We start from the raw sequence: 16,681 nt of genomic DNA, 5'->3' as shown, positions 1-16,681 counted from the left end.
AGCAGCGTGGTCACTGGTAAATATTACTTATACACAATAAACCTTTTTTTTTTTTGGATTTGTTTTTTGTTTATTTATTCTTTAATATTTGAAAGTTGTAGTGGATTTAACATGGCTGCTGCACACCTACCACTTCTGATCACAAAGCACGATTTGTGTGTTGGTATTGCCATGGTATTCTTTTTTTTTTTTTTTACTTTTTTTTCAGTTTTTCCCTTTTTTCCCTGTTGGGCACTTACTCCAACCTATATGACCTTGCTCACCTTCCACCCATTGGGTATAGTGCCCTCAGCACGGTTGGTTGAGCGAGGTCTTGACCTTTGAGACAAAGTTTTTAGGTTTACGTAGGAACCTCCGTTTTCTTTCCTTTTTATCTCACTCACTCTCTCAGTCTCATACGTTGCTGTTAAAGACTCATCCTTGTGTCTTTCTCAATCCCAGTCCACTAAACCTCTCCAGTCTCCAGCTAATCAGCTCTGTGTGTGTTTACATTCTCATCTATGTTGGTGGCAACACAAGGTTACCTTGGTCCATCATCTCATCGCTTTTGGCTTGGGGGGTCATGAGTTCAGTAAAACACTAATGTTTTGTATATTTTTTAGATAGAAAGTCATGTGTCATCCAGACACGTTGACACAAAACCTTCTCTTTTAGTCCTATGTAGGTTGATGCATATCTTGGATATGAGCAAAGTTTTAACTGGCCTGAATGATGGCAACTAATTACCAACTTGCCTAATTACCACTAGATTGCATTTGCACATTAAGATAAGATAATGTTAAGATATTAGTTACTTGATTCTTCCCTATGAAATAGTATTATAATGAGATAGTGCTGAGTAAAGCGAGTGTATGAAACAGGATGTCCTGAAGGAAGACCTGAGGGTCAGGAGCCTGAGGTTGAATACTAAAGAGGTTTACTCTCTGCTAGTAGAGCTAACAGTGCCTCCATTCAGAATTACAAGTATATTGTGGATTGAGTAGCTCGGTAATGCTGCCATGCTAGGCCTCTTTGTTTTGTTGTGTTTGCACTGAACACCCCCCACCCCCAACTTCTTCTAGGCTACGTACTAAATGTAAAGAAATCACATACTGTTTTATGTGACTTCACTTTTTTCACTAAAAACACTGATGCTCTGTTGCTGGAAATGCTGCCATGTTAATCCTTTGCTGCTCACTCCCTTCACATGGTGACTGTCACTCCTGACTTCCATGTGCCAGAGCATATGCAGAATAGTGTGAAAAGAGAGTGTGTACCACTACCCAGGACATATTACATGCTCAAGCAGTGTGTGAAAAAATTTGTCCACCCTTACTGCTTCTGCAGGTACTAGGAAAGGATTTCCCTTGGAAGACTATCAATATCAGCCAGGTGTTCCCAATTAAATTCAGGCGTGTGTTAGCACAATGCCAAGGAGAAAAAACATCAGTAATAAACTAAGAGAAGCAATTGTTGCTGCCTATCAATCTAGGAAGGGTTATGAGACCATTTCCTAAGAGTTTGGAGTCCATCATTCTAAACTGAGAAAGATTACAGTGTCCCAACAAGTTCACTCCAAGGTCAGTCTGTGCAATGCTCACAGAAATTGCAAAAAACCAGACTCTAGAGACCTCGGTAAACATGTTATTTGGTAAAGTTCATGACAGTACAATTAGAAAGAGACTGAACAAGTGTGGTTTGTTTGGAAGGATTGCCAGGAGAAAGCCTTATTTCTCTAAAAAAGCACATGGCAGCACAGCTCAGGTTTCCAAAGGTGCATCTGAATAAACCACAAGACTTCTGGAACAATGTCCTTTGGACAGATGAGACAAAAGTGGGGATGTTTGGTCACAATGCTCAGTATATCAGCACAATCACCTCATACCAACTGTCAAGTACAGCAGTGGAGGGGGGATCATCTGAGCTTGTTTTATAGCCACAGAGCACTCTTTCAATGGCACCTAGCAGTCATTGAGTTGACCATGAACTGCTCTGTATACCAAAGTATTCAGGAGTCAGATGTTAGGTCATCTGTCTGATAGTAAAGGTTTGACTGAAACTGGGTCATGCAACAGGAAAATCTAAAGGCAGCAAGAAAATGACTGAAGAAGAAAAGAAAAAAAATCAAGATGGCGCAATGGTCCAGTCAAAGTCCAGAACTCGAACCGACTAAAACTCTGCCGTAGGACCTTAACGGAGCTGTGCATAAAGAATGCCAGCAAACATCAAAGAGCTGAAGCAATACTGTAAAGAGGCAGGCGAAAAATTCCTTTACAATGATGTGAGAGAGTCATAACCTCATAGAGAACTTCAAGTTATTGTTGCTAAAGGTGGTTCCACAAGCTAGTGAATTGTGAGGTGTGCTTAATTTTTCACACAGTGTCCCTGCATTTTGTCTTAGTTTTTTTCAGTAAAGACACAGTAATATGCCTTTTTATTATTTTTATCAGAACTGATTTCCTCCTAATTTTAGGAGCTAGTTAGTATTGTCTTCACATATAAAATCTTTAGAATTAAGAGGGTATACCTCCTTTGCACATGACTGTACTAATGCTGCTACTAAATTCCCTTAATTGTACTCCCAGAAGCTAAGCATGCTGATGTAATGTATTCCTGTTCAAAAGTAATCAGACTTTCCATGTTTTCCCGCCACTGACGTGTAATCAAGACAGCCAGAAGCGTATCAACAAGAGTGATTATTCACACCGCAGTTTTTCTGTAAACTCAAACATTCTGATTTACTGTGTAGTTTTAACAGATGACTCACTGATCATGCATGTTGCATGCATCCGAAGCATTCCACACGACCAAACCTTGAATTAGGTCTTGTCTGGGTGTTGTTAATGCATACTTTTCTACATTTCAGGCATGTTACTGAGCTAGTCACTAACAGGGATCCAACTAGTAGGGATCCTTCCTTACATCTATATTTGTCTACTATTTGAAGTAAAATCATATTGAAAGTGAGGTGATTTTATTTCTGAGATAAATATAACACAAAGAATAATTTGTACTGTATCCATTTTATTATAATCTTGGACTCAAATCAAAACTATATGCAAATACCATACATTTCTGTTGTACAATCTTTTTAAATAGGCTGAAAGAGAACAGTGAAATCAGATTTTTTATTTTTTATTTTTTTTGCAGAATACAATGTCTCTTTTCTTAAATAGCCTGCATAGTACATAACACGGTGTAGGACAAGTTAAGGTTATGCTAAAGGCGGTCATGTGTTAATGTGAGGAATGGCAGAACAACCGGCAGCTGCTGTCTCGTAGTTATGCTAACACTCTCATCTGACTGTCACTTTCTTCCTCTTGTTTGATGTTCTTTGCAGGGCCTGATGAAAAATGGTTTGGTGAAGAGTGTCCCAAGTTTACATGCAGATGTATGCATCTACCATGGGATACGTAGTCCATCCCTTTTGACACTCTTGACATAAGCCAGCCAAGTCCGCTTCTTTATAAACTTTCATGTAGGCCTCATAGCTCCTCCCATGTCCCCACTGTGTCATTCAGCACAATTGCATTCATCAGCTGTGTATGCCAACGACCTGTCATGTCTCTGTGAGCTAACCCAGACCCAGCCTTGCTATCTCAGCTCAGCTTTAGCCAGCCCAGTGATTTATATTCCTACCTATGTCTGTGTTTCACTCTGTTGTTCCTCTATCGTACTCTTCATACAGTACTACAAAGGTTGGATTTCTGTTACTGTATTTAGAGTGACTAACTGAGGAGGTTTTTCCACCAAAGCAGTTCCAGTTTTGTTTCGGAGCCACAGCCTGACTTGTTCCTCTCTATTTCAACCCTCCAAAGCTCTGGCTCCTGCACCGAAAAGCTGGAACTTCAACAGCGATGACTCTTTGCTGCTCTTTTTCCCTAACCTCCTGACTTATGTTTATTATCTGTTGGTGTGGGCGATCATCACACATTGCGTCAGTCCTACTCATTGGACCTGAATGTGTATTAGTCAGTGCCCAGTTGAGTCATGAGCACTTAAAGATAATAGAGTAGTACTATGTGGTGTTGATGCTGATAATGTTATCACTTCACTGACTGTTAGTCTGTCAATTCACCACTCAACATATGGAAATATCAACAGTTTGATTCAATGTGACCAGCATGTCAAAATTTTCTCTTGATTCAGTGAGATATCTCAGCCTAATGATTGTCATCGTCAAGGCCCCCCTCGCACGTAACGTCCAGTCTGCCCTAATTGGTGATTGGATTAGTCAGAAATGGGAGTTTACCAGACAGCTGCTACTTTTTTGTTTGAGGCATACCGATGTAGCTGCTAGGCAGGTATACTGCCAGTTTGTTTCATGAGAATGAAGATGAGTAACAAAAGAAAATCCTGGGCCTCCACAAGCTCGGGATGAGTGTTTTTGTGGGATAGAATAACTTCTTCAGCTTTTTCAATTTTTGCTGATTTTTTCTTTTTTTTTTTTTTTAACTGTACGGGTACAAACTCGTTAAAACTGACTTAAGTAATAGGGAAAAACTAAAGCAGCACAAAGTGGCTCCTTTAAGTTTGTTGAAATCAAGGCAGAGATGATCTTGGAAATCATCTTGTTTTCCTTTATCTGCCTGTCTGTTTCCATATCACCTCTTTTTCCCTCCACCCTTTCCTTTTTCCCCTCCACAGGCTCAGTAGTAGAGTGGGTCGTCCAAAAATCTGAATTTTGGCGGTTCGTTTCCCGCTTTCACTGCCCAAAGATTGGTGAACTAACAGCTGGTGGGGTGGCAGTGCACCTCTTTGCCATGACCAAGGTGTCCTTGAGCAAGGCACCATACCCCCCCCCCCCACATCTGCTCCCTGGGCGCTGTGAATGGCTGCCCACCTCTCCAGTGAATATGGCATCTGTCTCTATGAGTGTGTGACCCTGTGCATGTGCATATGTGTATTCCAACAGGTGCCAACCTGGATGGGTTGAGTTCGGAGGAGTAATTTTGTGTATCTCAACATGATAATAAAGTTTCAACTTTGTTTCTGGTCTCTAGTCTGATGAGTGACAGTGCCGCCATCCCGCTCCTCCATCACAATGGTCGACATGGAGAGCCACTACCATCCGCCCTCTCCTCTGGAGGACTCGGTGCTAGACAGCCCCCTATGTGCTGAAGACGATTTCATGGGCGGCATGGAGGAGCTTCAGGACATCTCCCAGTCCATCGACGAGGATGCGCTTAGCTCCTTTGATGTCCCCGAATACCAGTCCTCCAGCAACGGCTCTGAAGGTTCCACTGTCCTAGGTGAAAATTAGTTTTCTATTTTTTGGAAGATTATTCGTAACATACTTAGAAAACATTGCTGGTTTTGGTTCCTCACTAACATTTCAAGGTTGTCAAATGTCCACAGCAGCTCAGTGTAATTCGGGGCACTGTTGTTGTTATCTGAGCTGTGGTCCCTTAATTTAGCCCCTAAATCCCTCATTACACTATGGCTTGTTTAACCTCCTGTCATTACCTACAACAAGCCTGTAATACTTTGACAGTTATTTCTTTATTCACACTGTCTGAGTGACCTATTTCTTAATGTTGTAATGGCTTGCTTCTTAGTTCCTTTTCCTGGCCCACTTCCTTCTTATCCCTGTCTGTGCTTTCTATTCATTTTTATTTTTCTCCCACACTTTGTTTCCCTTGTTTGACGTTGCTTTCATTCGCAAGCCCTTCTCCTTGCCCCAGTATCCAGCAAGGAATTCACACATTCCTCAGCCAGCATGCACGACCTCTCAGGAAAGATTTACTTTTCTGCAGTGTGTCCCCTTGAATAGACACGGACGTCTGGAAAATTTATGCTCAATAACATTGTGCAACATGTGAAAAAGCTGTTTCAGAGAGATAAACATTTAAAGGGAAAGAAAGAGAGTGTGAATGCAGAACAGGGAGAAGATGAGTGAGATGAACGTGGCAGGCATGACTGAAATGTTTGATGATGTCATGGAAGAGTCAGTGAGAGGGTGTTTAGAATTTACTGGTGTTTATTCGTGCAGAAACGGTGAGAGACGGGGGCAGATGCAAAACTGGCACACTCTTCTTGGCCGTTACTCACTTGAAACATGTGCATTTGCACGAGGCAGGAACACAGCTCACTGCCAAATGCTGCTTATCCCTGTCCTGGCATCTCTCGCCTAAACTCATGTGGCTTGACTTAGAGCCACTGTTTTGTACCACTTCCTCTGTGCTTCTTGTGTACCAAGCAAGTTCTACCAACCATGTTCCCCTCACAAGATGGAAATACAAAACTGCTGGCAACCCATGGTGAATCCTGTGACCCGTCATCCTTGAGGATGATCCCTTCTGCTACTATTGCTGTAACGTTCGTAGCAAAACACACCAGCATGCTAATATCTCTGAGTAGATAGCTCTTGTGATGGAACAGTGTGTCTTTGTTGGGGGAAAGAGGTCAAACTGTACTTAAATTTCACCAGTGCGTTGCTAAAGGGAGATGAAAAGGGAGAGTTGCTTTAATTAAAACTGCTGTAGTTGCAGTCTTTTATTTTTACTCCAGATTGATTTCTTAAATCAGACAGTTCATTTGTTGTCCGGTTGTGGTGACATGATCATCTCATACCCTTTCACTGTGGAATAAAGCAAAAAAAATAAATAAAATGTATTCACATATTAACTTGTGCACACCATGGGTGAAATACAAAAATGAACAAGGCAAACACACATTTTCTGAGCTTTACAAGGAAAGGGACATACAACAGGGGCACACTAGAAAACAACTAGTTGACACTGAGTGTTGAGGCAGCTACACACTGTGCAATCTTAGCCTTGTGACAGGTTCACTACAAGCCAAAATGTGCAATAGGAAAGGTGAGCTTGGCGACAACATCATGTTTGTTATATGATGATGATACCTGCTGAAACGTAGCCGGCTGGCTGAGGAAGCGTCGAATGTCACGATGTGAACTATTCACCTGCACTTCTCGGCCATAAATAATGAAGCAAAGAAATCACAGAGTCCTTGCAGCCGTGCTATTTATGTGTATGGAGAAAAAAACATGAAAAAATGAAACGCCTAAGAGGAGGAGGCAGAAAATGGGGATATGTTTCATCTAGATCAGCATGCCTTTCCATGCTACGTTCCTATTGGTTGGGACAATCTCAGAAATGTGTCTTCGACTATCTGTGATCACGGGAACATTACAAGGGTGGTCTTTGGACCTCTCTCACAGTCCAATGTAGTGTTACCCGTGTTAATCGTGGTCAAAGTCAAAGTCAAATTTATTTGTATAGCACATTTCATGTACAAAACAATTGTCAAAGGTATCATCATTTTTCATTCTTGTTAGTCACCGCTCATCTGAAACCGTCACAAATTGCACAGTGTCTACTGGACTTTAACACCCCTGTCTGGCCAAAAAAGAGCAAAAAGTCGCACACTTTAAGATTCATTTGGACTATTTCTTTAACAGCAGACCTTCATTGTGGCGGGGGGGGTTTCTTTCCCCAGAGTTGCACAAACCTCTCCCTACGGTCTTGTATTGATGATGAAAGAGTCGGACTTCAGTCTAAAATGTTCTGTTGTACATTCTCTTGGGGATTAAGATCTGGAGTCCATGTGTGAAAATGACATGCAATGCTCCCTGAAACACTCTTTCACAAGACGAGCCCGATGAGTTCCAGCATCGTCACTTTGGAATATGCTCATGTCATCAGGGAACAAAAAAAATTGATATAAAAAGCTAGTCATTCAATACATCCAGGCAGTGACATCATAGTTGACCTCATAATTGGGCAAATAAAGTTTCCAAGCCCAGACTTGACCTACTAAAGCAACGCAAGATCATAACACTGCCTCCACAGGCCTGTGCAGCAGGGACGTGGCATGATGATATGCTTAATGCAGACAAATAATTTGACCCCTCTGTAACAGATATCTTTACTATGAACACAGTATCTGTCTTCCAACGTGGTTGCTAAAGGAATGAGAAGCTACTCGCTGCACTACTTCGAGTTGGATAACTTGTTGCCAGCTGACAGGTGTTAATCGCTGCAGTGCTTTTCCAATGGGAGGGTCATATGTATTTGCTTAGTTAAATCCAGACGGTGACTCTGACTTAAAGAGAGAAAAGGATTCAGAATTTTATGAAGAGAACACGTCTCAAACTGTTCAGCATGGAGGTGGATCGGTCATGCGCGAGGCTTCTGTTGAGGCTTGAGCCGTGTGGAACCCTGACCCAAAATTCACAATTGTTTTCCATTAGGGGAAGTTTCCTAAAGATAGCAGTACATACAGGACGGCTAAGATACCAAAGAAATGGGCTGTCTGATTTATTTGAATATGTTGACGAAAAGAAAAGGAAATAACCCTACACACACACACACACACACACACAACATTTTAGCTGGCCATCCATTAACAGCAGCATTGGTTTGGAGTAATTGTTTAGTGGCACGTTAATAATAACCCACATGCTTGTGCTTTTCAGATGCTCTGACGCCAGCATCCAGCCCATCGTCGGTTGCTTATGGTGCGGTGACCAGCCAGGAGGAGTTCTCCTCTTCCTCCTCATCACTCAATCTGGAGTGTCGAGTGTGTGCTGACCGTGCCTCAGGCTACCACTATGGAGTTCACGCCTGTGAGGGCTGCAAGGTGAGAGGAGGACCATCATAGATCACATATGAATTATACAGGCACAAAGTGTCTCTAATTTTGTGGTAGACGTTGATGTGTACCAGACCAGCGCAAGCATTAGACACCCAGCACTGCCTTAACTGATACTCTTTATCTTTTCACCCAGACTGTGTATTATTTACAGCTGCATTCCGTGTCCATCAGTCTCCTTTCCCCAGAGTTCTCACAGTTAATCATAGACCAGCCAAGAGTCACAAACTGCCGTCTGGACAAACATTAACCAGTTGCAAAACAATAAGTCATAATTGGAGTAATAAAAGTAGGACTTTTATCCAGAGGCGGTGTGTCTTGTGACTTGTGTTAAGATAACTTCCAAAATACGAGGCTCACCCTTTACACGTGGACGCTCAATAATCTTTCAGTTAATTGTTTACTAGTCACGTTGAGGAACAAATCAAGGCTGTGTTTTTTTTTTTGTTTAAGAGACATCAAAGGACAAGATAGACACCTCAGGAGTCTGAACATGTCTCTCTGAACCCATTACTTTGTCAGCATTCTGTAATCTTTTAGACATTTATTTTTATTCATGTAACTTTTTTCGCAATCAGTTACTTTAAGCGGGAGGCATTTTCAAACCGAGGCAGTCTAAATCCACCGAGCTTCATGAAATGTATCAGCTAAGATGGGTAGTATGAATGTCAGGAAGGGATACAGAAACTCAGAGTAGCAGGTTACAGAAGTAATCGCTGTTTGTCTCATCGTGGATGTATGTATGTATGTGTGGGACTTGGCACCCGTATGTCCGTTCAGAGATATCATAGACTTGTGTGTGACCCATATGTGCTCAAGTTTTACAGCTGTGACAGCTGTCTAAAAAGAGCCACCTTCAAAGTAAAAGTCAGAGAAATGGCTTGTGTTTCTGCTACTGTTTGAATGGTAAAATGCTCCAAACCTGAAGAGTCACAAGAATCACATTCTGAATGGTATCTTTGCTTGATTTTAGATTAATGGCAATGCTAGGGGGGGATTGAGGGGATTTTTTCCATCATAAAATAGTAGAAGAAAAATTGGTTGAAAGCATCATGATGATTGTCCATCATGATAAGATTCTCGACATGGAAGCCGCTCCGCCAAACACCCCCAACCGCTGCTTATAGAGAAATAGCCACTGGTCCTGAGATGTGAGGCCAACAAGTAAGCGAAACAAAGTGCAATACCACCGTTGGCTCAAGCAGACTCTCATTGAAAAAAACAGTCAACGTCTTTCCAGAAATACTGATCAAAAGGTTTTCTCCCACAACTCTGATGAGTGATCTGACACTCATTTTACTTAACTGAATATCTTTATGGCCTCACAGATACGCTTTTCTTTTAGTTCACTTGTAGCTGAAAAGATCAAGACGGCAATGACCAAGTGCCAAACCTCACCTGAGGCTTTAGAAGGGCTTTAGAGACTGGAATCCTGTACCATTTCATACAGTTCGCCCAGCTTCAAATGAGTCAACTTGTCAGAGTATCTTTGAAAAACTTTATGTGCTAGATAAGAAACAATTTCCCCGTTGGTAAAACAGATTCTAAAGGGCAATTTCAAAAATGCTTTTATGCAAGGCGTTTTGTCCATATCATCATATGATTAGATTTGAAAGATTTCAACCTTCATTTAGAAATTTCAAATTTATTACCAATATTTTGACTTTACTCTCGACATGGTATGTCGAATTTATCCAACAGAGAAAGCAAATCTTTCTTCTGACCCTCATTGTTTTTATGCCTGCCACTCATAAGCTAATGATGCTTTGACTTACAGAAAGACGCTTGTATGAAAAACTTTTTTTTTTTTTTTTGCGTGCCAAATGACTGCGCACGCTTACATGTACATGCTATCCATGTTGCACAGTAACAGTAGGTGTGTGAAGCCTGTTATGCAAGTACACTGACAATTTATGGCAGCGGACACAAGCAATGTTGGCGAGATGCCCAGTTGGGCAAAGCTGAAATACCGTCCGGTTGTCCTTGTTTTATGTCTGTGTGCATGTACACATCAGACGAAGGGTTAGTGCAGACAGCATGTGCTCACGTGCTTGTTACATAGCAGCGGGATCCTGTGTAACACTCCCCCGTGTGACCCTTAAGGGGTCTTTCACTCTGTGTGCGAGCGCCTGTATGAGTTTTGGCTCACCGGCTGATTCTTTAGGATAAAACTGACATTTTCTCTTTAGTATGACTAATTGAGAGCAGTTCAAGATGGAAAAGATGTCAAAAGTTAATCACTTTACCTCAGGCGAAATTTTTTTGTGCAAATCCCATCAATAACCTTTTGACTAATCCTGCACCTACAATACCTTGGTGGAGGTCATTAGTCATTTTCCACCCTCCAGCCAAACAAAAACATGTTATTTTATCTTTTTGTTCCTCACTAAGATAGAAGTTTCTTTCTTTTTTCTTTTTCAAGGTTCTTCAAGCAGGGACAATCCAAATACTGAAACAATGTGCCTGACATTGTAACTCGCCCTTCCTATGTGAATGAATATATTGAGTCAATGGTTACTTGTGTAAATGTCTTTGCTGTACTCTGTTTCTGGTTGTTTTAGCTTTTTCAGAGAGGGTTTGACTTTTTCACAAGATTAATCTGGTCAAAAGTTTATATTGTTTGTCAGACATACAAATGGAAATAATCATTCGCTTCACTCATTCCTCCAGGGTTTTTTTCGGCGGACTATCCGTCTGAAGCTGGAGTATGACAAGTGCGAACGCCGCTGCAAAATCCAAAAAAAGAACCGCAACAAGTGCCAATACTGCCGCTTCCAGAAGTGCCTGGCAGTGGGCATGTCCCACAACGGTGAGTCCTGCAGAGTGTGTCAGCGTGGACACACACAAACATCCACAGTGTTTTTTTTGGTTTTGTTTTTTTTTATTCACGAACAGACACACAACTGGGTGGTACTGTTGTGCTCTGGCCATGAAAGCTTGAACAGGCATGTATGCACACAAGTCGTACCACTAGAAAAATCTAACCTCACAGTTGGGCGGAGAGTTGCATGTCATGGCAAGTCACCTGTTCATGACTAGTCCAAGCAACTATATGCTCTCCCCAAAACATATCTAATAAAACATTTGGACTGCCCCTGTTTTCCTTATTCAGAAACAGAGCAGTTCAGTCCGCTACAGACACACACACACGTCTTTCAGGGTCTGCCAATCTGATTGTGTTCCTTCCAGCTTGGAGCTCAGTCATAGTCTGCTTTAGCTCTGATAATCAAGAAAGAGTTGAGGATGATTCACAGCGTCTAAAACTGGATGTCTGCTCTGTTTATTATTATTACCCCGTGTTTACAGCAGTCATTGCTGTTCCTCCATTTATTCTCAACTCAAAACTGAAGCTGTAACATGTTGAGCAGCATCCTGGTCAGTGTTACAGTGTTGTGTTACAATACATCTGTTTGAGAACTAGAGGAACACTCGGAGAGGGCGTCCTCTGCCACAAGCTGTACAGATATCAAACCAGGTCACAGCATGCAGCAGCTTCTTTCTCTGGCCATGCGCTACCTCTTTACCAGGTGTCATGATGTTTGGCTCGGTGGTTTTTCCATAATCCTGACAACAAACAGCTCTCACCTTGGTGGAGAAATGAAAAGACATCTTTAATCGTTAAAAGGAACATTATGACCTCTGGTTCATATTGTGCCCTTTTGTTGCAACTCCATCGTGATACTAATATGTCTGACAATATTTATTTTTTCTGTGAGAATGGCTTTATTTTTTCTGTGTTATTTGGAATACAGAAATATTGAAGGTGAATGACAAGTGTGGCCTGCTGACTGTGGGTCAAGTTCAGATTCTGATAGAAAACTGCCCAGAATTCAAATTCTGGGGATGAGATTTGTGTTTGTGTGGCTGTGCAGGTGGTGGCGTACGCTGGTGCATTACTGTGTTCCTGCTCCGTTGACTTATTGATGTCAGAGCCTTCCTAATACTTACTGACGACAAAATGTTGATGACATTGGTACCCTTACGCTCAGCAGTACTGTAGTAGTATTTCTGTCAGCTGTACTTCCTGACAATGTGCGTATTTAGTTTCATTGACCTAAATGTAACTATGGACAAGGAGGATAGTCATTTGAGACAAGTGCAACCTGATCTTTTGAGGTCTGACACGGTAAGACCGCAGCACAGATAATTATGCTTGTATTGACCAGTAAGTAATTCATTCCACAGTTAAATCTACCCACACTGGATGCTCCTCACTGAAATGCTTCGGCAGTTTTTCACACATTTACACTTTTACATCCTTAATTCAAACTGCATCGCAGAGAGGTGAGGTGAGAGGCTAGAGTTCCCTGAATCCAGCAGCTCAGTACCTCACATCTCAGCCACTGAAACAGATGATGAAACAGAATGTCTCCCTCCCTCATTTAGCTCCTTTACCCTCTCCCTTACACACTTATCTCCTCATACTCGGCTCTTAGGAAGTGGACTCATGCTGAGCTTAACATCAATCACTTCTACACATCTTAATTAGTCCTGGCTGCTGCCTGGGCATCTTCAGATGATCTCCACTTTGTGAGCAGTAATCTAATGAGCCCTCATGATGTATGCTAACTCAGAGTCGCGCACACGTTCATGAGTTGATGGGGAAATTAACGCGTCCTTTATGCTTTAATGGTATCATAAAGGGAGGGTGCAGCTGGGTGTTGCGTTCTCGGTGAGGTATGAGTGTGTATTGTATGTGCGCACCAGCTTGTGCCCATTAAATCCACTGTGACCTAAGGGACCCTCTTAACATGGACATAGGCCCACTCATATGTTGTATTAGGTCTTAATGGGTTAAACTAGTGAGGTAGGGTCAAAGAGGGGTCACCTCTAATCATCGTTATTAGTCAAAGAGGATCAGCCCCTCTGAGAGATAGCAGCATCCCCTTATAAAAATAGCTGCCCCTGCATTCTATTAAAGCACATTTGACTCAAATTATCCCTACTTTTTATAATCCTTTTTTTCACTCATATTTCGCATTTTAGGATTCCATTTACATATTTTTTTTTTCTCTTACTTATCCTTTTTTCCTTTCTATTTAATTCTTATTTTTATTCTTTCAGCATTTGAGATGCGTTTACTGTCATGTTAAATCATACATCTTGAAACCTGCCGGTTAATGTTCAAGTGGTCTTCATTTCGTAAAACCAAGAGGAACTAAACAACGTTTAGAAATGACGTAACGTTTTCGACTTTGAAAGCTGATGAGGTGGAATCAAAACCAGGTTTATCAGTGTCGAGCATCGACTTTGTGCCATAAAGGGAGGTTTTTTTCAGTCAGTGTGGTGACAGACGAGTGTGCCCTGGTTCAAGGAAACACCTTGAGTCACCGCATGTTTTGGTGGAGGTGCTTCTTGGCGTGAGCTTCGAGGATTTCTGAGTGAAAGAGTTGTTGGTGTTTATCATGCCGGAAAGAAGGTTGCAAAACCATATGTCAAGGGTTTGGACTCGCACACTAATTCCCAGTCAGGCAGATTGTATAGAAATAGAAGAACTTTAAGACCATTGATACCTTCCCCGAGAGAGGGTGGTTTGATGTTATTAGATTTTATTTGGTGAAATTTCCAAAGAACTTTCAAGCGCCACTGCGTGTTTTCTTTTTGATATTTTTTTTCTGTTGTGAGATTGCAGGTGTAAAGCCAATTAAAGGGACACTATGTAATAAATTAAGTCATTTATTAGCTCAAATCAACATATTCATTCATAAGTTAGTCCTCATTGGTGTAAAATGATCTCTGTCAAAAATCTCACTTATCCTCCTGAGTGAAGAATAACTAGTCTGTATCTACATAGAGCAGGTAAGCTCTATGGAGGCTGCCATGTCCTTCCGGTCTATGAAAAATGACGAAGTGCCGAGAGGGACATAAAGCACTTCGAATCGCGATTTCCCCACCAGGCCTACAAGCAGAAATGACGTCATTGTGACGTCATTTCCGCCAAATGGCTTATTACAGCCGCTAATGCTAAATAGATTTTATTCCTTGGCACATATGTCTTTGTGTTCATTAGCTTTCTTTTTGTAAGTGCATCATCTTCTTCTTTTTATTATTATTCCTATGCTCCCCCTGGATATCTTCTTTTTGGCGTTATGCTCACATTTGTAAACTGTTATTTTGTTGATTTACTAATAAAGTTAAAAAAAAAAAAAAATGCTAAATAGATTTTATCTCGTAAATGATCCCACTAATAATGCATTGATTGTTACCAAACTTCTGCCGTAGTACACATAGGCTCTTAACTCACAAAACGAGGTATTAGAAAGTTTGTAAGTTTACCGGGAGTTTATTTACCGCTGCTAATGCTCCTATTGCTAACGCAGGCTAATGCTAACGCTGCGTCGACGTCACTTCCGGTAACTCCCGGAATATGACTAATTGCATTGCTTGCACACCAAAGGAGATGTTATGTTATCTGACATGTTATCTGTCATCTGTATTCATAGTGTTGTTGTATGTGTGTTATGTAATCCTTTGTACTGTGTGTCTTGATTTCTTTTTGTTTGTATGGACCTTGAGTCTGAAGCTATAGCTTCTTGAATCTTGACACATTCCGCTTGCCGTAGTTCAAGAAGTTGCAGCGCACATTTGAAAACGTGAGGCGCTAGAGAGCAAATTCATTCAACTTTGCAAAATAAAATTGCACCACTAGATGGGGGAAGAAATTACATAGTGTCCCTTTAAGACTTGTACTTGTCCTGATATCATACATATATATTATCCAAGAGCCTCTTGTTCTCAGGGCACGTCTAATAGCAATGGAGACAAAAAGCCATTGCCCACAGTGAGCACAAGGAGATCAGGAGTAGTCCAAGCACTTCTCTCTTCAGTGTCTGTGTGTTTCTTTGAATGCACCGTGGTGGCTTGCAGACCATACATTGCCTTTTCTGTAATATGTGTGACAATATGAATCATCTGTGCAACCTCAGAGGTTTTATATTGCCACAAAGCCATCTTAATTGGACTTCTGTCTCCTCTCCACAGCCATCCGGTTTGGTAGGATGCCTCAGTCAGAGAAGCTAAAACTGAAGGCGGAGATGGTGACGGGGGACATGGAGGTGGAGGACCCCCAGCTGGCTGACCAGAAGACCCTGGCCAGGCAAATTTATGAGGCCTACCTCAAGAACTTCAACATGAACAAGGCCAAGGCTCGAACCATTCTCACTGGCAAGACCAGCACCCCTGTACGTTGACTAAGAGTGGTGGGTTGGTGAGTGAAAGGTGGATTGCATGATTATGACTTTTGTCATTGCCAGAGTTTCCTCATGGGCTGTATTTAAAGTAGTCTTGTAATCTTTGATGTATTTCTTCCCCCACTGGAGGCATTTTAATCACATTCTGAGCACACACTGGAAATTTGTAATCAGACTAATGTCTCAATGTGACCTGGAATTTAGCCAGAGATTACACGCACTCAGCATATGATAGAAGCGGCTTGCTCAATCTGGAACGAAAGCCAACTCACAAACTGGACAACAAAACTTCTGTCTGCACCAAAACAGTCAGTGTATGAGCCCATCACTTCTTGCTTCACCACCTGTTTCTCTACGGACCTTTGTTCTTTTCATCACCCACCCTCCCTTCTCCTGAAAGATATTCCTCCTCCACTCGCTCCCCTTCACTTTTTTTTCATTTGGGCGAAAAAAAGGGTTTGAGAATGGGAGGGTCAGGGAGCGGAGCCCAGAGGTGGTCTGAATTCTGAGGATGGATATGTGTGGGTGTGAAACAGGTCAGGAGGGGCAGGTCAGTGCAAGTGCACGCCCGTGTTCCAACTCGGATCGCAACCACGGATTCTTGAGTTCAAAGCCTGTGGTAAACAAACGCAGCAGCTGGAGAGTACTCACTTGGAAATGTACACGTTATTTGATCCACCGTTACATTTAGAGTTTGTTCATCACATCGTAGCAATTTTACACATACTCACTGCACCTCATGAGAATTTGAATTGAATCTAATAAATGTCTTTAAAGTCTGTTTTTCCTGCTGATGCTCCCACCGCAAAGAGTTTAATCCCTCTGTTGAAAAAGTAGATCCTCTGTCATCACTGTATCGGGGTTGACTCCTCGGTCCCAGCTCCTGGGAGAGATCC

General features: G+C 41.8%; 1 protein-coding gene across 1 annotated transcript in view; it reads left to right on the top strand.

Moving 5' to 3' along the window:
• Positions 1-16,681, top strand: part of pparab (peroxisome proliferator-activated receptor alpha b) — a 32,898-nt gene that overhangs the window by 9,476 nt on the left and 6,741 nt on the right. Inside the window, exons 2-5 of the mRNA XM_075470315.1 lie at positions 4,983-5,231; positions 8,420-8,583; positions 11,266-11,404; positions 15,577-15,776. Of these exons, the coding sequence (XP_075326430.1) occupies positions 5,024-5,231; positions 8,420-8,583; positions 11,266-11,404; positions 15,577-15,776 (711 nt within the window). The 5' untranslated portion in view covers positions 4,983-5,023. The remainder of the gene's footprint in view (positions 1-4,982; positions 5,232-8,419; positions 8,584-11,265; positions 11,405-15,576; positions 15,777-16,681) is intronic.

Source organism: Odontesthes bonariensis, chromosome 7 (genome assembly GCF_027942865.1).
Source record: "Odontesthes bonariensis isolate fOdoBon6 chromosome 7, fOdoBon6.hap1, whole genome shotgun sequence".
Lineage (NCBI taxonomy): Eukaryota > Metazoa > Chordata > Actinopteri > Atheriniformes > Atherinopsidae > Odontesthes > Odontesthes bonariensis.
Note: the sequence above shows the minus strand (reverse complement) of the source record. Positions and strands in the feature narration are given on the sequence as shown.